Source organism: Neovison vison, chromosome 2 (assembly GCF_020171115.1).
Source record: "Neovison vison isolate M4711 chromosome 2, ASM_NN_V1, whole genome shotgun sequence".
Lineage (NCBI taxonomy): Eukaryota > Metazoa > Chordata > Mammalia > Carnivora > Mustelidae > Neogale > Neogale vison.
This window is the reverse complement of record NC_058092.1, coordinates 18,682,962-18,706,162: the sequence shown is the minus strand read 5'-3', so window position 1 is coordinate 18,706,162 and position 23,201 is coordinate 18,682,962. Positions and strand designations below refer to the sequence as shown.

The following is a 23,201-nucleotide window of genomic DNA, read 5'->3' as shown; positions in this document are numbered from 1 at the left end:
GTTGAGCAAAGGCAGCAAACATCAAGCATGGTCAGGTGAAGACTGTGAAGGGACTTGAGGGAGCAGGCATGCAGTAGACTGCATGGCATCTGACCCTTGAAAAGGAAGTCAATACTGTAGCCTAGTGCAGTATTCCCACTTCCATTCTGGACCAGTCGACATACTCTAGTTATTTTGCTTTCCATGACTGTGCCATTATTGAAGTCAAATTCCCTGTGAAGGTTGTGTAACATAATCCACATATGGCTAATGATGGTTCCTTTGACATTCAGGTGAGTGTGGCTGAGACGGCTTGTCTGATTGAGTAGCTGTACCCTAGTGAGCAAGGTGTGCATTGAAGCAGTCTATTGCTTTGAGAGTTGAGTAATTCTCAAACAAGCGATTTGGGTGGCCATTAGGCATGGACATGAATGTCACATTCTTCGTTAGCCAGAGGCGTGGACCAGTCCGTATACTGTAATACCACCACCAGCAGTTGCACCTTTGTAGGCTATTGGGAAAGACGTTGGCGGATACACATCTGGATCTATGCGAGGCTCATTTGCTTTCCTGGCTTTTTCAAAGCTAAATGACAGTACAGAATCCCTAACCCCTCTCCATGGTGGCTGCAGTGGGGACAGAGGAGCAGCTTCCATGGCGATGTTAAGATAACATCCTCATGCGTAAGTCTTCATGGCAGGAAACATTTGTTACACTTGATATAACAAGTGGGTGCCTCTTAAATAGTGCTGTAAACCTGATATTTCCATGCCAGAGCTACCAACCTGAGAAATGGTTAGCAGGAGGAGCAGGAGGAATAACAGCCTGGGGCACCTGGGTGGTTCAGTTGGTTAAGCAGCTGCCTTCAGCTCAGGTCATGATCCCAGGGTTCTGGGATCGAGACCCACATCGGGTTCGTTGCTCAGGAGGGAGCCTACTTCTCCCTCCGCCTGCCACTCCTCCCTCTTGTGCTTGTTGTCTCTCTATCTCTTTCTGACAAATAAATAAATAAATCTTAAAAAAAAAATAGAATAACAGTCTAGTTATAGCTCGGCTTAATAACCATAGGCAGTGGAGGAATGAGCCCACATGGGGTGATGATTGAACCAGTGGCAGGAGTTCCTTGGGACATGCTGGAGCACAGGAATGTCACATCAGACTGGAGTTTATTGATCTTTGTGTTACTTGCCTTGAATGTTGCACTGGTTAGTGTAGCTAATGATTCTACAGCAGGTCTAACGATAGAGATGTCTGATGTTAACTTGTCTGTGATATTATAAGATCAATGAATATGTTTTCTATGTCAGAATCACTCAGAGCTCTTTTTCCTCTTTGTAACTCACTCTAGATAGGCTCTTGGTTGAAAGCTCCTCTGATCCTGTCTGTTGGTCTGAGAGAGCTGAGCTTATCCCTGGGCTGCCATGTCACATATCTTGGAGGTAACTCCTTGTAATCAGCTCCTCCAGCTTGTATCCTGAACATGGCTGTGTTGACCTTGAAACCATGGATTAGGAGCATTCATGGAAGCTCCACAACTGCCAGCATTTTCAGAATCCAACACCGGTTCCAAGGCGTAGTTTTTAGTGGCGGAAAAACTGAATACCATATGACTGTTCATGAATAAGCAATAAGGGATAAAAGATTAATTTCTGGTATTTCTACACTATAGAATATTATACAGCTGATATATAGACATAAATTAGATCTATATGATTCATCTCAAAGAATATTGACTATAAAAGCAAGTTTTAAATCAATTTTTTATGAAAAATCATAAAACCCCACATGTTTGTATTATATTTGAAAGAGCTTGGAGAAAGATGACAGAGCACTTGCTAAACTGTTAACATTGGTTACTTCTAATTTATGGGGAAAATAATGCGGACCTCTTTTATAAGATTTCATACTTCCAAGGAATGGGTGTTTAGCTTTTCCTTTGTATATCTTTGGATTTCCTCACTTGTTACAAAAGTAGCTGTCATTAAAATTAATGAAATATTTTAATTTTGGTAGGGGAAAGGGCCACTACATTTTTCTTAACTTTCCCAATAGCATCTAATACAACAAACATTCTGTAAATATTTGTGGAAGAAGACAGGAGGAGAAGAAAAACAGGCTTAAATATTTGGTAGAAATAAAAAGATAGCCATTAAACGACTAACGGCAGGATGAAGCATTGCAGAACTTTAAATGGGCAGTGAGAGAGGAAAAAAGAGAGACTGGATCCTGCTGGCCAAGCAAAATGGGAAAAAGTGAAAAAAGCTAAGTAAAAGAAATAAGATACTAATGAAAGTGGTAAGATCAACATTGCAGTTACTCTAGTAAATGTAAATGGGTTGAATTTACCTATCAAGTGAAAGAATCTTTCATATTGTTTACAGTCAAGGTGTCAGCAGGGCTGTGTTCCTAACACCTTGCTTATTCAGGTATTGACAGTATTGAATTCCGTGAGGTTATAGGATTGAGATCTCTGTTATCTTGGGGACTATCAGCAAGCTGCAGATGTTAACTCCTAGAGGCCTTTTCAGGTTTTGAATCTCTCCAGGGAATGGACTGCACCTAGCTCCCCCACCCTCATAATTCCTGGTAATCTCATCACAAGATCCTTAATTTTAATCAGCTGCAAAATTCCTTTTGTAAGCGCTGAGTGAGCAAAAGGCTAGCTGAGGACAGAGCCTTAGCGGGCACCCTACTCCACCCCCACCCCATGTGACTTGTGTGACATTCCTCAGGCACTCCTGGCTACCCTAAAGGAAGACCAGATGGTTAACTGACAGAGATCACAGTCCTGCAGGACAGGAGTCTCCCTCAGTGTATAAATGTGCTGGTGCTAACTTCCAGAGACCCCTAACTCAGTTCCTGAAGCCCTAATATCACACTCCCCTCCATAAAATTGAGGGAGGCTGAGGCAGAGGGAAATGTAAATAAAATTGAATTTCTTTTGAAGTTCCACTGAAAAGGACATGAGTCATAGGAGGAATATAACATTCCTTCAGGAAACTCCCAACTGTCTTCATGTTAGTACCTCATTAGAAGGGAAAAATAGCCTTGGCTTGACAATAACCAGGCCTCCAGTATCCTGAGATTCTTCATTAGCATATGACAGTCCTTCTGGACACCCCCTTTGTCCTCAACTGCCACCCCTAACTCCTGAGTTAGGATAAAATCAGCCACCCCTCATAACCCCGGGGCACCAGCTCTTTCTGCCCACTGGTCCTGTTTCCATGCTTTAATAAACCGCCATTTTGCACCAAAGACATCGCAAGAATTCTTTCTCGATCTCTTGGCTCCGGACTTCACCCCCACCGAACCTCACTTATTTTCCAAAATTTCATCAGTAAAGTAACATTCCCAGGTTCTGGGCATTAGGGTGTGAACTTCTTTGGGTGCCATTAACCTGCCTAACCCCAGTGAAGGCCCTAAAATTAAAATTAAAATTTAATTTAACAATTTTAAATAAATGTAGAAAAGCATCACATTCTTGGATGGGAAAATGTGCTATTGTAAAGATGTCATTTCTGCCTGAATTAGCCTACGAATTCTGCAAGGTGCATTAATGGTAACTGAAAATGGATTTTGAATCAAGTGAGGAGAGAGATGCTCAGAGAAGACTCTATTGCTTAGAAAAAAAGAAACATTTCTTCCAGACTTAAACTCAGGTAGACTTACACATATTATAGATACAAATGTTTGGGTTTTGGAATATAGGTGAGGTTCGGTGGGGTGGGGTCCGGAACTGATGACCAAGAAAGAATTCTTGAGTCATCTTTGGTGCAAAATGGCAAGTTAGTAAAGCACGGGGTCAGGACCCGTGGGCAGAAAGAGCTGCTGCCCCAGGGTTGTGAGGGGTAGCTGATTATATACTCTGGGGTTGTGATGAGGGAACATGAAGGCAGGCTGAAGACAAAGCAAAAGCTGACACCCTGCAATTCCCCTACCCCCACTCCTGGTGAGGCTTATGTGACATTCTTTAAGAACCTCCCAACTATCTTAATATCTTGCTAAGAAGGGAAAAACAACCTTGACAATGGCAAGGCCTCTGGTACCTGGTATCCCGTAGGTCTTCTTTAGCAACCTCCCTTTTTCCTTACTTCCCCCAACCCCACGGTTCAGAACCTGCCACCCCTCACCCCAGGGCAGCAGCTCTTTCTGCCCACGGGTCCTGTCCCCATGCTTTACTAAACCCCCATTTTGCACCAAAGTTATCTCAAGAATTCTTTTATGGGCTCCGGATTCCACCCCACTGAACCTCACTTACATTCTAAAACGTTATCAGTTGGGGGAGGTAAGGAAAAGGGAAGTTTCAAAAGGACTTTCTTACAAAAAGGAAGACTTACAGGATGCCTGAGGGCTTGCCATTGTTAAGGTTGTTTTCCCCTCTAGCAAGCCATTAACATTAAGATAGTTAGGAGCTGCCGGGAGGAACTTTACTCTCCGCCCGCTTCAAGAATCTGTCAATGGGCCGCAGGTCGTTAAGGACATTTAATTGTATCTACATTACCTTCTGGAAGCTAAGTTATTGAAAAAAATGCTTTATTCTTGTAGATTCCTAATACATTTGTAAACTGAGGAAGACTTATGCCCTACAGGATTGTGATCCCTACAACTATTTGTTTTTCCTCTCCTTAGCTTTAGGGCAACTAGAAATGCCTGAGAATGTCACATATATCCCTTGGCTGGGGGTGGGTGTCAGCTTCTGATTTGTCCTCAATTTGTCCTTCTCTTCCCTCATTACAAATATGCCAGCATCATGCACACAGGCAAGGTAACATATCCCATTGTTTCCAATATCCTCCTGTTAACATCCAGGATTTTTCTACTCACCTTCTTTTAGGCACTGGTATTTTGAACCAGTCAGAGACTCCTACCACCCTTTCTTTTTTAATAACCCAAAGCTCCACACTCCCATCATCCTATTTTCCCAACACATCTTTTTTACACTTTTCAAATCTGAAGCTCTTATTATCTCTGTGACTCATATAGCTTTATGAGAAGTTTCAGGAAAAGTTCCTGGCAGTTGGGTATTGTATCTTCTGTTTACTTGTGATACCACTTAGAAAAACGTTTCTAAAGAAACATTTCTTTCCCTAGGAATGATTTCCATCACGATACTTCCCTAGAGATGTGGAGGATTGTAGACAGTAACCCAAGGCAGGTTACATGGGTGGGTGCAGATTCTGGGATAAGGTTTTTATTCCCTCCATTTCTTTGCCTATTTGGGGATGTGGGCTGAAGATGAGGAAGAGAAAAAATCTGTATCTCCCTCGAAAGAAAGCAACTTTAGTAAAACTGCCACTCTTGATCGCAAAGCTCAAATAATGACTCTCTTTGCAGATGTGATTAGTTCATTCAACGAAAAGTTATTTCAAGGGAACTGTTATGCTTTATTAAGCATAAGTATGTTTGAAATGTATCCAATTTACAAATCCCCAGAAATAAAACAATCACCATTGTTTAATCCCCTAAAACCAAGCACAAAGTCTTCGGAACTGACTTTTCAGCCGTCATTCTGACCCCCGGTATAGGTCAGCGGTGTCTCGAATTGTCTCCAACTTTCTTAATCTCTACTTGGCAAAACATGGGCGTAAGCGACCTTTTCTAAGTTGATACTGCATTGACGGAGATCCTGGGATCCGCAGCCTGGCACCGGTCCGGAAGAAGTGGCCGTGAAGAGTCCAGGGAGGGTCAGCGCGAGCCTCCAACTTCTTGGGGAGTTGAGGCAACCGCCCGGCCTGCACTGACCCAGCAGAGAAAACGTCGTCAGCCTGGGACTGCGGCCGCAAGAAACATCCGCACTCTGCCAAGTTCAGCAACAACAACAGGCCACGGGTACCCGGATGCAGCACCTCCGCGCCCCGCTCCACCCCCTCCCCCAGGACGAGGTCCGCCTACTCTCCCAGGACTTTGCGCACGGCGGGCGGGACGGGGCGGGACGCGCCAAGAGAGGAGAAACGGCGGTGATTGGGCAAAGGGGGGGCACGCCCACCGTGCCAACGTTTCTGCGCATGCTCTGCGCCTCGGCTTCTGGTATTTTCGACGCGTTTGCTGGCGCCCGCCCAGTCTGCGTCTGGAGGTTGGAGAGGGAGGTCGAGAACCTGCTTTTCTCGATAGTAGCTTCGAAAAGTCTCCCGTCGTCCTCAATTTTGAAAGGAGGGCGTCTGTTGGTCCTTTACTTTCACTTTTTGGTGTGGCCTCGGCGGCCTGTGGTGGTAAGTTTTTCAGTGACGCGGGGTCGGTCCCAGGTATGTGGGTCGGGGGTGACGCACAAAGGGGCTGCAAGTAGGGCGTGCAGGCTGGCCTTTGTGGCCGTCACGGCCTGGAGTCTGGAGTCGCAACGGGTTTTTTAGTTTCTTGGCTTGGGATCCGCCCGCGCGACTCACTTCCGGTCGTCCCCCCCCCCCGCCCCGGTGGATTTCAGGCGCTGTTTCCGGGCAGGGATTCTCTGAGACTGAGGGAAGCTTGCAGTCTCGCGCCGAGATGTCCCAGTACGTGAACGACCTGTGGCCGGGCTCGCCGCAGCACAAGGAGTCCCCCTCGACGTCTCTGTCGGGCCGGTCCAGCCGCCTGTCCTCGGCATCCAGGAGCCGCTCGTCTTCCGGGAGCTCTAGGTCGCGCTCCAGCGGCTCGAGCCGGGCGTCGTCGCGGAGTCGGAGCCGGAGCCGGAGCCGGTCTTGGAGGAGGAGCAGGTCCAGGTCCTGGTCCAGGAGGCGCCACCAGAGAAAGTACAGGCGCTACTCGCGCTCCTACTCGCGCAGCCGGTCACGCTCCCGCGGCCGCCGGTATCGCGACAGGCGCTACGGCGCGTCCAGGAGATACGGTCGGTCGCCGTCGCGGTCCCGCTCGCGGGGACGCTCGTATTACCGACGGGCCTACGCGCTCCCGCGGGGGCGGCGATACTACGGCTTCGGCCGCACCTTGTACCCTGAGGAACGCGGAAGTTGGAGGGGCGGGTCCCGGGGCAGATCCCGGACCCGGTCGCGGAGCCCAACCCCTTTTCGCTTAAGTGAGAAAGGTGAGTCCCCTGGTGCGAAGCTCTCTTCTGCACCCTCGTACGTGGCTGGTTGGCGACAGCAAGACTACGCTGGTGGACCGAAGTAGCCGTGTAGTGCGGATATTTCCATTGCTTTTGGCGTTTGTAATCTTTGTAGTTTCTTTTTTTTTTTAAAGATTTTATTTATTTATTTGACAGCGAGAGATCACAAGTAGGCAGAGAGGCAGGCAGAGAGAGAGGAAGGGAAGCAGGCTCCCTGCTGAGCAGAGAGCCCGATGCGGGACTCGATCCCAGGACCCTGAGATCATGACCTGAGCGGAAGGCAGCGGCTTAATCCACTGAGCCACCCAGGCGCCCTAATCTTTATAGTTTCGTTGGGAGCAAACAGAGAAGGGTCTCATTAGCAGGTTAAGAGCAGTTAAAAGCGCTCTGTTTGGTACCCCGTTTTTAAAGTGGACGTTCTTTTCCCTGGGGATTAGAAGTCGACTGTGGAATTAAACAGCTCGAGGTGGAGGAACTCCTTTTTCCCAGTGGTTGGCCCGCCCTTCTCCGTGCAGCTTTTCTAGGTATTACTAGTGGCTCTTGTCTTAAGCTTTTGTTATCCGTTGAGCGGGAGGAAGAATATCAAAACCTTTTTTGTCAATACCGTGTTAGTGGAACAATTGGATTTTGTTCCAGTGTTTATTTTTTAATATTTTACTTACTTGGTAGAGGACGCGGTGGGGGGGCCGGGTGAGGGGCAGAAGCAGCAGACTGCCCGCTGAACAGGGAGCCGTGTGGGAGGCTTGACCTGGGACTCTCAGGATCATGACCAGGAAAAGGCAGATGCTTAACTGAGCCATCCAGGTGCGGCAGTTCCAGTATTTTAACACAGGTGATTTGTTAATGATGGGTAAGATCACAGAACAGAAAAAGATACCTTGACTGGAAACCTCTAGGAATCTGGGCATCTGCGTGACTCCGTGGGTTGAGCCTCTGCTTTGGGCTCAGGTCATGATCTCAGGGTCCTGGGATCGAGCCCTACATCGGGCTCTCCGCTTGGTGGTAGCCTGCTGTGCCCCCCTTCTCTCTGCCTGCCTTTCTGCCTACTTATGTTGTCTTTCTCTGTCAGATAAATAAAATACTGAAAAAGACTTCTAGGAATCTTAAAGTGGATTTAGGAATAGGAATGTATCTGTGTTGGTTCATTAGTTGTGGTGATTGTGCCATATATAAAATCTTACAAAAGAACTTACCAGGTTTAGAGAAACACATTTGAAGGGAAAGAAAACAATTGGGGAATTCAGGCCTTTGGTAAAGAAAATTGAAAACCAGTTGAGAATATTTAGGGATGCTTGCTTGCTTTTCTCACTAAAAATGAGCATTCTTTGGGGAAGTGATTTACAGGAGTAATATTTGTCTTGTTTTTGTAGATCGAATGGAGCTGTTAGAAATAGCAAAAGCCAATGCAGCAAAAGCGTTAGGAACCACTAACTTTGACTTGCCAGCTAGTCTCAGAAAAGTTCTTGCATCTAAAGAGATGAACTGCGGAACAGCTGTACCAAACAGTGATGCAAAGTTTGAGGTAAGTATTCTAGGTTTATCCAGAGTCTTCAGAAAGCTGCTATTAGGAAAATGTAATTAGCCACTTTTTTGCTTTATCTTAGAGTGCTTCTTGAAAAGCCTAAATATAATATGTTAAGATCAAAGTAGTAGCTCCAGAAAGGGTCTCTCCCCCATGAAAATGGGAAATTAGTGATCTTTATTTTCATATGACACAATACTAATTAGTTTCATAGTTGTAGGTGGTATTTGGCAATTCTGTGTAGCTATTGAGTTTTCCTGAATAGCCTTTACAGAGTATTTTATCTGTAGCTTTCATTTGCAGCATTATGTTCCCACAAATTCTGTATTTAACATACAGTATAGTTTATCTGCTTTATTTCTGTCTTATAGAAATCATGAATGTGGTCTCCAGACATTGATGAAGAAAATCTGTTGGTAATTGATAAATGGGCAAAAGCATCAGAGGTTTAACTAATTTGAAGTTTACGTTCACACACTGAAAGTTTAGTATTTTGTTGGTAGATCCATGTGCATGCTAGATGTCGGGATAGGTACTATTTTAATAAGATACTAAAGACAGTTTTTTAAAAAACCGTTTGTAATGTGGGGCATCTGTGATACAGATGTCCCTTTTATAATACATGCAATATATTCCAGATGTTTTGAAAGATTACAGAAGAAGAGGCCTGCTTCACTTGCAGATAAGTTTATTATAATTCTCCAGAAATGTGCAGGATGTGCATTGGTAAATTGCACTGTGTGGTCTTAATTACATGAAATAGAAAGTATAAAATTCATAGCCTTAAAAAAAAAAAATTAAAAAATTCATAGCCTTCAAGGTTTAAAGTAGTTACAAGTTTGATAGAATCAGTTAAGATAGGAAAGACATTCTCTAGATGACTCTACCATTCAAACCCAGATGTGGGTTTGCTTAATTATTTAGTAATAAACAAGGTCTTAGTCCAGTTGCTTCTTCAGATAGGTTTCCAGCTGGCAATTGCCTTAGTTCTTTGGAACTAAGTATTTTCTGCTATGACTATACTTTCAGAGTTAACTGGATTTGCATCAGGGGAATATAATACTGTTAGGGAAGAGTGCCTTAAGCTGATTATTGAATCAGTTTTGTTTTTAAAGTATTTTTTTCTCTTACTTGTTTAGCTGTCGGGAAAACTAGGAGAAGATGGAACTAAAAATCCCAGTGAAAAGCCTTCTCAGCAAAAAAGCATAGCTTTTAGCTCTAATGTGAGTATATCTGGGCATTGACTACTCAAAAATTGGACTTAAGGGACATAATTCTATTATGTGGGCTTTTATTTTTGTTGGAATACTCATTTTTTTTGTGGTGTTAATTCGGGGTCTACTAAGCCACTTCAGATAGAATAAACCTTTCATAATTTTTTTTTACCATTCTTAGAAGTGACTGGTATATTGGCTTTTTCTATTATATATGATACATTTTTGATACCAGTATTTACTTCATTTTTTCATATTTCTTCTGTACTTGCTGAACTATTTTAAAACCACATTTCAGAAAACCCTGTAATCAAATATTTTAAAATCCTCTAAGTGCTTAAACAAAACTGAAAACTCTGTTAATGCATTATTTTGCAATATACTTTGCATATAGATCTTGATTTTTTTTTTTTCCCTAGTATTTAAAATAGGCTTAACAGTTGGGATCATGTGGGGTCCATTCTTTGCATTTGGTTGGTGTCTCAAGTTTTAGTTTTTAATGGGATTGCTTAGTGTATTTTGTGAACAAGTATTTTGGATACAATGTATGTGTTTGTATAGCTGACTTAAGAATTTGTTCTATTACAGAATTCTGTAGCAAAGCCAATGCTTCAGAAATCCGCTAAAGCTACTGCTGAAGAGACCTCTTCAGGATCCCCCAAAATAGATAAGAAGAAAAGTCCATATGGATTGTGGTTACCTGTCTAAAAAAAGAAAACTAATGTATAAGGTTGGCTGAAATGCACTTTATTGCAAGTGTGTGTTCTAGCATTATTCCATCTCTGGGAGTCGTCTAGTGGTAATTGTTGGAATTACAATGACACAGAAATACATAAATCCTTAATATTTAAATATTAACATTTTAGATTTCTCTTATAGAAAAAACACACACGGACTAGAGGATTCATACAGGTGGGAGTCTTGTACATACTTGTAAATGTTTTGTATAATATCAGTTCTGTAAGAGCAAAATTTGTAAGAACAGTAATTGATATGTTTATATTTGTTAATATAATTTTTTATTTTTTAAATTTGTGTCACTTTATTATATATGTATATATTACATATGAATCTTAAAGAAGCATAGAGTGTTTCTTGTTTAAAACTTTGCTAATCCCAAATCCAGATCCATGGAGTGATAGCAATAGGGTTCACTGATTCTGGAGTCTGAGAAATGCTAAATCTCAAAGTCTCCACCCCAGAGCTGAATCTTAATATCCCCAGTTATGTGGGTCTTCATTTAAATTTCAGAAGTTATGCCTAAAGTTTATGGAATTCTGGCATAGTGTTGTCCTAGACGATTTAAACTACTAGCTTCGGGGTAGGAAACTCAGCCAAAGAGGTAGAAATGGAATGCCTCCTTGAATTCTAAAATTTGTGAGGTTTAGCTGCATTTCTTTCTTTCTTTTTTTTAAAGATTTTATTTATTTGACAGAGATCACAAGCAGGCAGAGAGGCAGGCAGAGAGAGAGAGGAGGAAGCAGGCTCCCCATGGAGCAGAGAGCCCGATGTGGGGCTCGATCCCAGGATCCTGGGATCATGACCTGAGCCGAAGGCAGCGGCTTAACCCACTGAGCCACCCAGGCGCCCCTAGCTGCATTTCTTTATTGTGCTTTTTTTTTTTTTTTGAAGTATGTTTTTCTTTCTATTTTGGCCATCAATTGGGGTAGTCTTTTAAATTTAGGAAATAATGAGATAGATTTTTAATAGGGATGATACGGTAGAGAACAGGATAAGCAGAATTTTAAGAGACAACAACTCAAAAATAATTTGAATAGGTGAGTTGGTAGAATTCATGAATTCTTAAAATAGAAGGGACAGTAACAAAGGTTCTCAAGTGGGACTTAATTTGTTGTTAACTAAAGCTGTACTATGTAATATTTTACCTGTACTTTCCAGTAACCTAGCCACTGATTACATTCAGTTTCTCAGTCATGCTAGCCACTGAAGTGTTAAGGCTAGTGGCTGTGTTATTGGAAAGTATGGATAATAGAATATTTCTGTCCTAAAACGTTGTATGGGAGAGAGCTGCTCTAATAAAATTTGACCTTATGAAAAACTCAAAAGGACAATGAATGGGAAAGTCCTTTAAGGTTTGCTGCTCTGGGTGAACATGTCCATTTTACATCTAGGTTAACAGTTAACCAGGAGGGGGGCATGCTCCTAAGGGAGTATGAAAGTTTATGCAGTAGGTTCATTTTTTTTTTTCTAAGAAGACTTGAGAACATTACATTGGCAGGCTGGCGTGATTGCAGCCAAATCCAGTAAAAGAGAAGGATTTGAGTTGTAACTGAAAATGAGGCTAACAGGAACATCTTGTTAGTATCTTTAGTATTCTTAGCAAAGTTGCAGAGGATTTCCTTGTGAGTGAAACTTTGGAAAAGAATGAAGTGGTAATTTTTTTCAACTTCTTTTTTTTTTTAAAACCAGCAGGCAGAGTGGGGGGCTGAGAGGAAGGGAAGCAGGCTCCCTGCTGAACAGAGAACCTGATGTGGGGCAGGATTCCAGGACTGGGATCCTGGGATCATGACTTGAGCCAAAGGCAGAGGCTTTAACCCACTGAGCCACCCAGGTGCCCTTTTCACCTTCATTTTGCTGGTAATAGCATTTTCTCTGATGATGACCTGTATTCGAATATTAGCCTTTATTAACAGCTAAGTGACTGGACAAGTCCTCTAACTCTAACCCAACTTCATCATATCCGAAGGGTCTGGCTTGTTACTGTTTCTGATACTTTGCAGTGATTTTTCTCTTCAACATTCTTCACCATTAGCTTCTCCTTCAGTTTATTAGCACACTTGAGGCTTCACTATTTCATTTCTTAGTCTGTTCGATCGTTTTATCTAGTGTCCTGAAAAGAGTATGGTTTATACATAATATTTTTTTACCCCCATAATTGCCCCGTCAAGTACTAACAGCGTCCTTGTTTAAGTTCACTTGTCTTTTCCCTGGGTCTGTGGTAGTCAGTCTGTCCTGGGCTTTGTAACATAGAAGATAAACGTACTGCATGTGTATACCCAGACTGGCTGTCATTACATAAGTGGGATACAGTTGCCCAGGTGTGATACCGTGATGCTGTCTAAGTTGTGGACAGTATAGCAAGGTGGTGCTGAAGGTGAGAAAGTGTATCAAAAGACTAGATCTCAGTGCTGTCTGGAGAAAATGAGGGAACCACAGTGAAAAAGGTAAAAGTTTTTTTTTTTTACTCTAGTATATCTAAAGTGTCATCTCAAAAGAATTAGTGGCATTTTAACTTTTTTTGTACTAGGTATTGTGATGAGTGTGTATCTTACACTTAAAGCACCTGTTTGTCCTAGCACTTTCCAAGTTATATGGTGGCCACCATTTTGGAAAGCACATCTAAATTGGTTCAGGTATTAAACCCCTTGCTTTTTTTCTTAAAGTGTGAACTAGAGGAACCACATTTAACTCACCATAGCATGCTGTCCTTTCATTTTCTTTGCCAAAAACCTCTATTAGGCTTATCTAGTAAAATAAAACTTGGTCTTAATGAGTGCTTTCCACTCTCTAGAGAGTCCTTCAAAATTTTCTTTGACTCAGGGACTTACATGCATTTATTTCCTTTGACCTCCTCCACTTTCTATGTTGGCTCTTTGTCCTTGCCCACTGTTAGGATTGTATCCTTGGCCTGCTGCTCTCTATAAGCTCTCTGGCAATTTCCCCCATGCTGCCTTGAACTGCTACCATCTACTAATTGGAAATGAGTTTCCTGAGTTTTTTTCCAGTGCCTACTCTCCAGCTCTTCAAAACGAACCTTTCCTATACTGAGCTTACTAAAATATTGTCTATTTGACCATCCACTTAGTCAACTTCAGAGTAATCCTCAAATCAGATGGACAGTTGAAGCAGCAGTGGCTTTTGGGGAGTGTTTTTCTCCTCTGGAGAAATGTTTATTTTTTGAACAATTTAATTGATTTGAGAGAGCATGAGCCAGGCGTTACAGGTAGAGGCGGAGGGAAAAGCAGACTCTTTCCCACTGGGAGCCTGATGCAAAGCTCAATCCCAGGACCCCAAAATGATAACCTGAGCCAAAGGCAGACCTTTAACCCACTGAGCCAGCCAGGTATGCCTATTTTTCCTTTAAATCTGGATTATTAGGATCTCTATGGAACCTATCCTTAATAAACTTACCCTTCTCTTTTTCCATTAGTACACTGGTATTACATGTTTTCTTGGGAAATATTGGAGAGCCAAGTAATTAACAGATTATTAGTTTGTTTCTTTTCTTTTTTTTTTGAGAAGATAGCAGCAAAGGTGTGTATTTGTCCTGATTTTTTTTAAAGATTTTTAAAAAATTTATTTGACAGACAAATCACAAGTAGGCCGAGAGGCAGGCGGAGAGGAGGAAGCAGGCTCCCCGCTGAGCAGAGAGCCCGACGTGGGGCTGGATCCCAGGACCCTGGGATCACGACCTGAGCTGAAGGCAGAGGCTTTAACCCACTGAGCCACCCAGGCACCCCTGAAATTTTTTTAACATTTATTTTGGAGACAGCACTAGCAGAAGGGGCTGAGGGGAAGGGAGAGAATCTTAAGCAGGGAGGCTGATGTGGGACTTAGTCCCAGGACCCTGAGATAACCTGAGCTGAAACCAAGAGCAGAACACTTAACCAACTGTGCCACTCAGGCTCCCTGTCTTCAATTATTTTTTTAAGGTTTTTATTTGTCAGCACAAGCAGGGGGCAACAGGCAGAGAAAGAAGCAGGCTCTTTGCTGAGCAGCGACAACGAGCCCGACATGGCACTCGATTCCAGGAGCCTAGGATCATGACCTGAGCCCAAGGCAGATGCTTAATTCCCTGGTGTCCCTTGAATTATTATTTTTTTTCCCTTGAATTATTTTTAAGGGAGTTACACATTTGTTCTTTTTAAAGATTTTGTCAGCGAGAGTGTGTGTGCAAGCAAGGGGAGAGGCAGGCTCCCACTGAGCGAGGAGCCTGATGCTGGGCTCAGTCCCAGGACCCTGGGATCATGACCTGAGGTGAAGGCAGATGCTTAACAGACTGGGCCCCCTTGGGGCCTGCCCTTGAATTATTTTTAAAAGGAAGTCAAACTAAAATTACTGCTTCTGTTTCCATTCCACAGAGGCAATCATAGTATGAAGTACATGCTTGATTTTTTTAATGCCTTACACAAACTGCTTGGGTATGAGCATCTTTTCATGTTAGTATGTATAGATCTACCTCATTCTGCATGTGAATGTACAACATTAAAAGTTTCCTTATTCATAGTATATTGAATCACTAATAGCACATTACCATCTTAATCAGTCCATCATTCACTAAATCAGAGCTACTGGTGTGCCCAACTTAACGGATACCAGTCCTACTCTTTTCATATAAAATGGCACAAATAACCTTTACTTTTATGGGATACTCCTGACTTTCAGGGTTTTGCCCTATATTTCCAATAACTACTACTCAAACTACATGGCCTCATTTTTCAGTTACAGTTGAAATGAGGTTAAAATTTCAATTAGGTTTTTAAAAAAAAGTTTGTATTATGTAAGTTCTAATAATACTTTGACCAAATGTTTTAATTTACTTTCTTCCGAGGGAAATTTGCTTTTAAAAATGGTGTATATACAAAATGTCATTAGAGGATCAGTTTTCCTACTTTCTGTGCCTGCCCCATAAATGTACCTGGGCCCTGGGCTAGAGCATGGGATAGGCTAGCACCTGTTAATTGTGACTACTTCTGGAGAGGGAGGGCCAGGGGGAATTTCCAATAGCCACTATCCCCTTCCTCTCACCACCCACCATAGCTTACAAGAAAAATTCGTCCCAGTTTAGCATTCTGTCTCTGAAGCTCCCAAGTTCAACTCTAGTTCAAGGCAAACATGACAAATGTAAGGATGATGACATATGTTTGTAGCTAGTAGTGTCAAGCCCACTAGGGTACACACATGAAGTGCACACACTGAACAAAAATACATAAGATTTTGTCTCTAGGTACCTGGGTGGCTCAGTGGGTTAGCCGCTGCCTTCGGCTCGGGTCATGATCTCAGGGTCCTGGGATCGAGTCCTGCATCGGGCTCTCTGTTCAGCAGGGAGCCTGCTTCCTCCTCGCTCTCTCTGCCTGCCTCTCTGCCTACTTGTGATCTCTCTCTCTCTCTCAAATAAATAAATAAAATCTTAAAAAAAAAAAAAGATTTTGTCTCTGAAATGAGTGAATAATAAATATATAAACATGAAAATACATAGTCATCGAACACTTAACAAGTTATAAAAGGTAATAGTCCCGGTTTACTGTTAGAATTTGGCAGTCAGAAGAGTTCCCAAAGGAGATTAGACTGCTGTTCCCCTCTCTAAATTCTGTTTAATTTCAGCTGTATATTTCCCATAGAACCTTTCTGCTTTCTTGTTGAATTTGGCATTCCTTTCATTAATGTAGTCAATATCTGCATCATCATTATAAGGACGTCTCCGACTATACTTGTCTCGTTTTTCAATTCTGGAAGAAAGAAAAGAAAACTGACAATATTCAAAATTGCCTTCTTTTTTTGATCTTAATAAAACATGCCCAAATAATTAACTAAGAGTACAATCAGTAATGGAAACAGATATACAGAATTCCAAGCTGCTTTCTTTTTTGGTCTTAAGACTGAAAGCAATGTCTTTAGGGAAAAATTCTATGAAGAATTAAGTTCACTGAACTTGACTGAATTTATAAGTTAGCAGTACTGTCCGATAATCTAGTCTTAGGAACACAAGTTCACGTTGAAATACAAGGTCAGTGACAAATTACTTTGAGAGAATTTATATACTGCTGGTTCTGCCTAATAATTACCCTATTCAAAACACAAATGTACAAATAACAGTGATGAGACACGCCTCAAACTAGTAATTCAGGTGTTCCTTAATTTCTACCCTTTGCTACACATGAAGACCACAAAGTTAATTTTGTCATGAAGCATTAGTCAGTACTAAAACTTAAGGTTGCATGATAGTACTCACTGCTTTTCCAAGTCTATGACCATCCTATCAATTTCCTCTGTGGAGGGCACATGGGTTCCATGAAGAAGACTGTTGGATGTTGGGTAGAACTCCTCTCCCCTGAGAAAAGAGCAAGGTGTAAATAACACCATGAAAATTCTCTACCATCAGAACTGGACAATGTTTAGTGGTCAAAAGTGGAAACCTTGGGGATCATATTTGATTACAAAGAAAGAGAAATCAGACCTGAAAAAAGGTACTTAAGAAATCACCTACTCTAGTGCCCACATGAGGGACCAGCTGAGGACCAGAGGCTTATGGACTCACCTAACAAGCTGCACAGAGAGAGCTTGAACTGTGTGCTCTGAACAATTTAGAGCTCTCTCTGCTACACTCTCCCTATCAAAACAGTTGTGATCTTAAGCACACTACTGGTCTTAGGGAAGGAGCAAGTGCAGCTTAGCACTGCTTACCACTCCTGGGCAAAGTAGTTACCTCCACAGGTAAGGGACAGAGTAGGAGCAGCTGTAACCACGAAGACGATACTGCATACAGTGCTGTGTGCCAAACAGTACGTACACTGTATGAATGAATTCATTTTTTTTTTTTTTTTAAAGATTTTATTTTATTTATTTGAGAGAGAGAGAGACAGTGAGAGAGAGAATGAGCGAGGAGAAGGTCAGAGAGCGAAGCAGACTCCCCATGGAGCTGGGAGCCCGATGTGGGACTCGATCCCGGGACTCCAGGATCACGCCCTGAGCCGGAGGCAGTCGTTCAACCAACTGCGCCACCCAGGCGTCCCTGAATGAATTCATTTAACACTCCCCACACTCTGTGAGGTGAGCACTGTTACTCCGTGTATACACATGAGGAAACGGAGGAAAATTCTGTGACACATCTGATAAGTGGTGGAGCCAGAACCCAAGGCCAGGAAGTAAAGCTCCAGAATTAGCGCTCTTAAATTCAAGTCCTTCCAGGTAACATACGAAGAATATACCATTAAATCACTTACTGTTTTTCTCTCAGTCTTTCATAAGTTTCCATGTTAGGTTTGATCTGCTTGGTCAGCCGATGATACTGGCGTAACTGGGCAGCAGCATAGTCTAAAAGGAGAATCCAGATTTTTCAGATGTTGGGGCATTATTAACCCATTATTAAGAGGCCCATTCAATAAAGTAAAAACCAGTTTTACCTGAGAACCCCAGGTCGGGGTTTTTCCTCCTCTTCTTCCTCTCCCATCTTTCTGCATCTTCTGCACTGATCTCCAGCAGCTTCACTTTCTCATAGTCCTCCCCTCTTGCCGCACATTCCTAAAAAGGGAAAAAAAACCATTAGTTTTACTCCCTTAGATAATTCTTCAACCTCTTTAAAATCAAGAGAAGCCTAATGACTGTTATCAAAACTGTTTAAGTTGATTAGCTTGAAAACTATGTAATTTTCTGTGATCTGTAAGACCTAATACATCTAGGGTCACCTGGGTGGCTCAGCTGGGTGTCTGGTCATGATCCAGAGCCCCAGGATCAAGCCCCACATCAGGTTCCCTGCTCATCAGGAAGTCTGTATCTCCCTCTGCCCCTCCCCCTGCTTGTGCTCTCTCTCTCCCTCTCTCAAATAAATAGAATCTTTAAAAAAAAAAAAAAATCACCAGAGCTTCATTTCTTATCAAAAAAACAAAGACAAAAAAAACCCTCTGTAACACTGACACCAAAAACAGCCGTGGTGGACACATTAGGTGTCCATTAAAATCCTTTCTCCCCTCCTTCCCCAGCTCATGGCTCCCCATTTCCCAGCCTCCCCTGCAGTTCAATCAGGCCAGGTGACTTGGGCTGCTCAAAGGGGAGCTAATACATGGGAGACTCATGAGCTTTATAGTTTGGTGTTTGTTTTTTTTTTTTTTTTTTTTTTTAAAGATTTTATTTATTTGACAGAGACAGTAGAAGCAGGGAGAGCAGCAGGGAGAGGGAGAAACAGGTCCGAAAAGCGGAGCCACACGTGGGGCTTGTCCTGGGATCATGACCTGAGATGAAGGTAGACACTTAATGACTGAACCATCCAGGCGTCCCTATAGCTTCTTATTGTTGGACCTTCTGTTACTGCAGCTTTGGCTCTTACTCTGACAGCCACTGCTCATGTCACTGTATGTGCCAGGCACTGCTGTTAAATATTTTACATATTTTATTCTCACAACTGTCTCAGATGCAGCTGAGACCAGACCCGGAGGGCTCACCCACTGTGCCACATGTTGCCTGGATGAAACACAGGAGGATCCTACAATCCACAGACTGTGAGGATGGTGGACTTGTACTTACTTTTTTCTTTTCTTCTTCCTGCAGCTCCCATTCCAGACGAGCTTTTTTAACTTCCCAGTTTGCAGGTAATTTAAGTCTTTTATCTTCCTCCACAACTTCCTGGTGGTTTAACTTTCGAGCTTCATTCTGCCACAAAAACACACAAAGTTTGTCAGCACAAGTATGGAAACAAATCTAAATAGACATTACCTGTCTTCTTGTATGGCAGGCATCCAAAGCAGAACTTTGCATTTTATCCTGAATGGAGGAGAGCCACTAGAGAATTTTACATGTGTATTTGTGTTGGGGGAATTTATGGAGGGGGAGATGAGGAAGTCAACACCTATTCCTATATCTTTAAATATCCTTTTACTACTTTCAAGGAACCAGGTGGTAGGGATGCAAAGAGCTACGGTTTGGAAGTAAGAAGGCCTGAGGGATATATGGACTTGACTACTCTCTGGCTGTGTGATGTAAGCAAGTCTTTTAGGATTGGATTGAAACAGGGTTTCCCACAGTGTGAGTTCCACTGTAGGGAGGAACTTGCTACTGAATGATACCAAGTCACATACTCAGAAGGTGATTTGATTTTCATGTCTCTTTTAATTCGAATTGGGTCCAAGACAAATTCTCATCAACTAATGGGTTTAAAGCGTCTGAAAACACCTTTCCTAACACCTCCTCTTAAAAACAAACAGGGTAGGAGACTCCATCAGAATACAACCCACAAAATCCAGACTGTGGGAAGCTACAGAAAAACAAGTCTTTTTTTCCAAACAAATGAAACAAGATGACCTCCTTAAATAAAAACCTAAAACAAATAAAACACAAAAAACTAAAAAAAACCCAACAACCCAAAAACAGAAAGGATGAAAAGAGAACCCATAGATTAAAGACATAAAAATGTAAAATTCCCATCTTAAATAGTAATATTACATTTAAATAGCAACTTAAAGATAAACACTGAGCAAGTGGGCAGGTGGTCACATGTATAAGCTGTGAAGGTGATGGGAGACTCCAATCTAATGTTTATGAAATTGAGAAAGTTTTTAGATTTACAGAATTAGTGGCAGAGTTAGGCCAAGACCAAATTTCCTGATTTCTGCCCATTTCTTCCCCACTCTATGAATATTTTAACATCTCCTTTTTAAAAAGGATTTTATTTTTAAATAATCTCTACACCCAGTGTGGGGCTTGATCGCAACCCCTTACTGCTTGGATACCTCTACCTCCAACTTCCTTTACTTGTCTGATAATATCCTACTCATCTTTCAAGCAGCTTAGCTGTCCCATTAGTCTATAGTGGTCTTCTTCTTCTTCGAACTTCTGAGGCACTTTGGTCCTCCCTTTAACACACAATTACTAACTCGGGGAGTAATTACTGTTATGGACCTGCCTCCATAACCAGGCAGGCAGGAGCCTTACCACACCTGCCACTGTATCCACGCTATCTGGTTGGCTGTGGCTCATTAGGAGCTCGGGGGTGGGGGGGTGGGGGGTGGAGGAGGGCGTTTGGATGAATGAGTGAGTAGCCAACTTGCTGTGTGACAACAGACAAAACCAGTGTCTGGATCCAGAAACGGATTAAGTGAGACATTCTAGAAGTGAGGCTTAAGCATGAGCATTTTTTAAAAAGTTCTCGAGTGGTTCCAGTGTGCCATCAGGGTTGAAACCACCGGGAAAGATCTTTCTTCAGCACCGCGCGTCTGTCAGGCGCGCCGGTGTCACTTGCTCGTCCCTCCACCAACACTCGCGGGCCGCCCAGGTGACAGGTCTTGGATGCCTCGGGGGCTACTCACCCGCTTCAGGTGCAGCTCCCGGAACTTGCGCAGCCTCTGTTCACGCTTCTGGGCGGCCAGATCCACGGCCCCTGCGAGGGTCCGCTTCCCCTCCTCCGCGCTGTCCACCGGCACCTGCGGCGGAGAGGACGGGCTAGAGGCGGGGCGGCCGGGGCCGATTCCCCTCACTGCCGCCGGATCCCACGGTTCGTGCGCCTCCCTCCCCGGCATCGCCTGTAAATGTGTCTAGCCGCAGACACCTTTATCCCCAAGCCCTGGGCAAAGCCCGCCACCCACCTCCCCAGCCTCGTCCTCAGCTGCCATCACCCGGCAGCGCTTTATCCCTCAGACTTCCGGCGGCAACAAATAACTTTTCCGACTCTCCCGCTCACTTCCGGCTGCCGGCAGCTACAGGTTTCAGGGGAAAGGCCCGCCCTTTTCTGCTTCTCCCTGGAGACGAGGAACCAATCCCCGCCCGCCGCAGCCCTGGGAGGGTATCCGATTGGGCCAGGCTAGTGAGGGGCATTGAGTAGCGACACCTGGGCGGCGCGTTAAAACCGAGGGGACCTGGCATCAGCGCCATTGGGACTGTAAAAGGGAGGATGAGGGGGAAAAGGGAGTAAACCACCCGATGTGTGAGAAAGCAACCCAAGCACAGGTTGTGCCCATCAACTAACCGACCTTGTAGTTCAGATTTCTGAATACTGAATACAAAGTAGATTCACAGTTACCATCACGTCGTCTTGTTTTAATCCTGCCTCCAGTTTATGGTCGCCCTGCTCAGCACAGCTGAGCTCCAAGAGAACAGCTGATGCCTTGCGGCCCAAACGATCCCTAGTGCAGGGTGTGAATTTCATACTCTTGAATGGATGAAGGAATAAACCGGTTGGAGATTATTTGGGATCTCGAGCATCTTCGTGATGCAGAAAGATTTCTTGGATTAATTTGAGGCTTTGACTTTCTTCGGAAAATTCTGCAAGAACGGCATTCTTCATCTGTCTGTCTACTCATTCAATAATGACCTGTTCTTATTTATTTACTAATTAGTGTATTCCCTGGTTCATCATTTATGAAAAAGAAATAATAAAGCAATACCCATGTCACAGAGTAGTTTGAAAACAAATTAGGTAATATGGGTGAAGTATCTGTGACTAGTACCTGGCCCATAGCAAATGATGAGTAATTGCTGACTTTTGCCAGTTGGCATTAGGTGTGCCCCTTTCCTGCCTGAGGTCTTAAATGTCTTTCTTCAGGGAAGCCTTCATCTCCACCCCCTGAAGAGTCAGTTTCCCCTGTTAGAGCTCATCATACTTTCTTCTTTGTTGCATTTACATAAGTGTAATTAAATAAATGTGGAATTGCTTGTTTAATGCCATTGATTTAAAGGAGACAAATTTCTTAACCACTATTAAAGCAGCAACTCTAGGCCTTTATTTTTTCTATATCATGGATGAATTAATGGAGGAATCTTACATGTATTTATATTCTTTAGGAACACAGAAATGTCAGCGACAAAATTATTTTCAGTAAGATCCCATCAGAATTACAGATTTTACAAAATATTTTTTTCAGAGCCCTATAAACTGAAACCAAATAATTAAGGAGAGTTTAATGAAGGGGCTGTTTACAAAGTTGTAGACTGAATTAAGAGAAACCAGAAAAAGAAAGTGAAGCATTCCAGGCCTAGGAGCAGGGGGAAGCCATTGGCTAACCCTAGTCCTAAAGAGGTAAGCAAAGGAGAAGTAGGAGAGGGTTTTCAGATAGAAGATGTGACCAAAGAAACCAGCCCATAATCCAGGCATGGAATAAGTATCCTGACCTCATTCTTTTCTTCTGTGGGTGCCACTCATTGGAAGGATCCAATGAGAAGAGAGCAATAAGCGAGAGAGCTTATTGATACAGACCCTACAGACCAGCACTGGTGAGTGCAGAACAGAGTGGACACTGGTGGAAGGTGGCTCCAAAGGAGCAAACAAAATATCCACTACAATTCTTTCCGTGGGACATGGTAACAATTTCATAATTTTTTGAAGTCTTAGAAGAGCTCTTTGTTCAAGTAATACTTACATAGATTTAGTAACAAAGAACAGAACAAGTTGTGTGGCCAATTGAATTTTCCAAGATGATTGAAGATCTTTCATCCTATGTACTATTCTTTTTTTTTTAAGATTTTAAAAATTTATTTTAAATTTTAATTAATTTAATTTAGATCACAAGTAAGCAGAGAGACAGGCAGAGAGAGGGAAGCAGACTCTCTGCTGAGCAGATCCCAGGACCCTGCGATCATGACCTGAGCCAAAGGCAGAGGCTTTAACCCACTGAACCACTCAGGGGCCCCTATGTGCTATTCTTACAATGTGACATTGACACACCTCCCAAGGAGAGGTAAGATCTATATCCCTAATCCTTGAATATGTGACTGCGGAGGAAGTGAC

At 42.9% G+C, this 23,201-nt stretch overlaps 2 protein-coding genes across 7 annotated transcripts; one reads left to right on the top strand and one right to left on the bottom strand.

The window, feature by feature from the left end:
* Positions 1-6,007: 6,007 nt before the first annotated feature.
* On the top strand, positions 6,008-10,779 carry RSRP1 (arginine and serine rich protein 1). Of its 5 annotated transcripts, none has more exons than XM_044237467.1 (5): positions 6,008-6,188; positions 6,398-6,991; positions 8,383-8,534; positions 8,906-8,950; positions 9,173-9,756. In XM_044237467.1, the coding sequence occupies exons 2-4, from the start codon at positions 6,457-6,459 to the stop codon at positions 8,912-8,914; spliced, it is 696 nt and encodes a 231-aa protein (XP_044093402.1). In that variant the 5' UTR covers positions 6,008-6,188; positions 6,398-6,456; the 3' UTR covers positions 8,915-8,950; positions 9,173-9,756. The 5 variants fall into 5 exon arrangements, with proteins under 5 accessions (XP_044093402.1, XP_044093403.1, XP_044093404.1 ...); XM_044237469.1 differs by having other exon boundaries at positions 6,009-6,188; positions 9,674-9,757; XM_044237465.1 differs by lacking the exon at positions 8,906-8,950 and adding an exon at positions 10,337-10,779 and having other exon boundaries at positions 6,023-6,188; positions 9,674-9,757.
* A 5,204-nt stretch (positions 10,780-15,983) lies between these two features.
* LOC122898616 (pre-mRNA-splicing factor SYF2-like) lies at positions 15,984-21,161 on the bottom strand. 2 transcript variants are annotated; one of them, XM_044236328.1, is made up of 7 exons: positions 21,064-21,161; positions 20,788-20,901; positions 19,010-19,135; positions 17,893-18,010; positions 17,713-17,803; positions 16,722-16,820; positions 15,984-16,218 (listed from the first exon to the last, which is right to left on the bottom strand). In XM_044236328.1, the coding sequence occupies exons 1-7, from the start codon at positions 21,088-21,090 to the stop codon at positions 16,053-16,055; spliced, it is 741 nt and encodes a 246-aa protein (XP_044092263.1). In that variant the 5' UTR covers positions 21,091-21,161; the 3' UTR covers positions 15,984-16,052. The 2 variants fall into 2 exon arrangements, with proteins under 2 accessions (XP_044092263.1, XP_044092262.1); XM_044236327.1 differs by lacking the exon at positions 21,064-21,161 and having other exon boundaries at positions 20,788-21,025.
* Positions 21,162-23,201: the final 2,040 nt, after the last annotated feature.

Excerpts from the sequence above, each read along its gene's own strand:
- RSRP1 (XM_044237465.1), top strand. The coding sequence starts at position 6,457 with ATGTCCCAGTACGTGAACGACCTGTGGCCGGGCTCGCCGCAGCACAAG. Across the intron at positions 6,992-8,382 it reads TTTTCGCTTAAGTGAGAAAG|ATCGAATGGAGCTGTTAGAA; the intron begins GTGAGTCCCCTG and ends TTGTTTTTGTAG. Across the intron at positions 9,758-10,336 it reads GCATAGCTTTTAGCTCTAAT|AATTCTGTAGCAAAGCCAAT; the intron begins GTGAGTATATCT and ends GTTCTATTACAG.
- LOC122898616 (XM_044236327.1), bottom strand. The coding sequence starts at position 20,997 with ATGCCGGGGAGGGAGGCGCACGAACCGTGGGATCCGGCGGCAGTGAGG. Across the intron at positions 19,136-20,787 it reads GGGAGCTGCACCTGAAGCGG|AATGAAGCTCGAAAGTTAAA; the intron begins GTGAGTAGCCCC and ends TTTTTGTGGCAG. Across the intron at positions 16,821-17,712 it reads GAAAGACTGAGAGAAAAACA|GGGAGAGGAGTTCTACCCAA; the intron begins GTAAGTGATTTA and ends CTCTTTTCTCAG.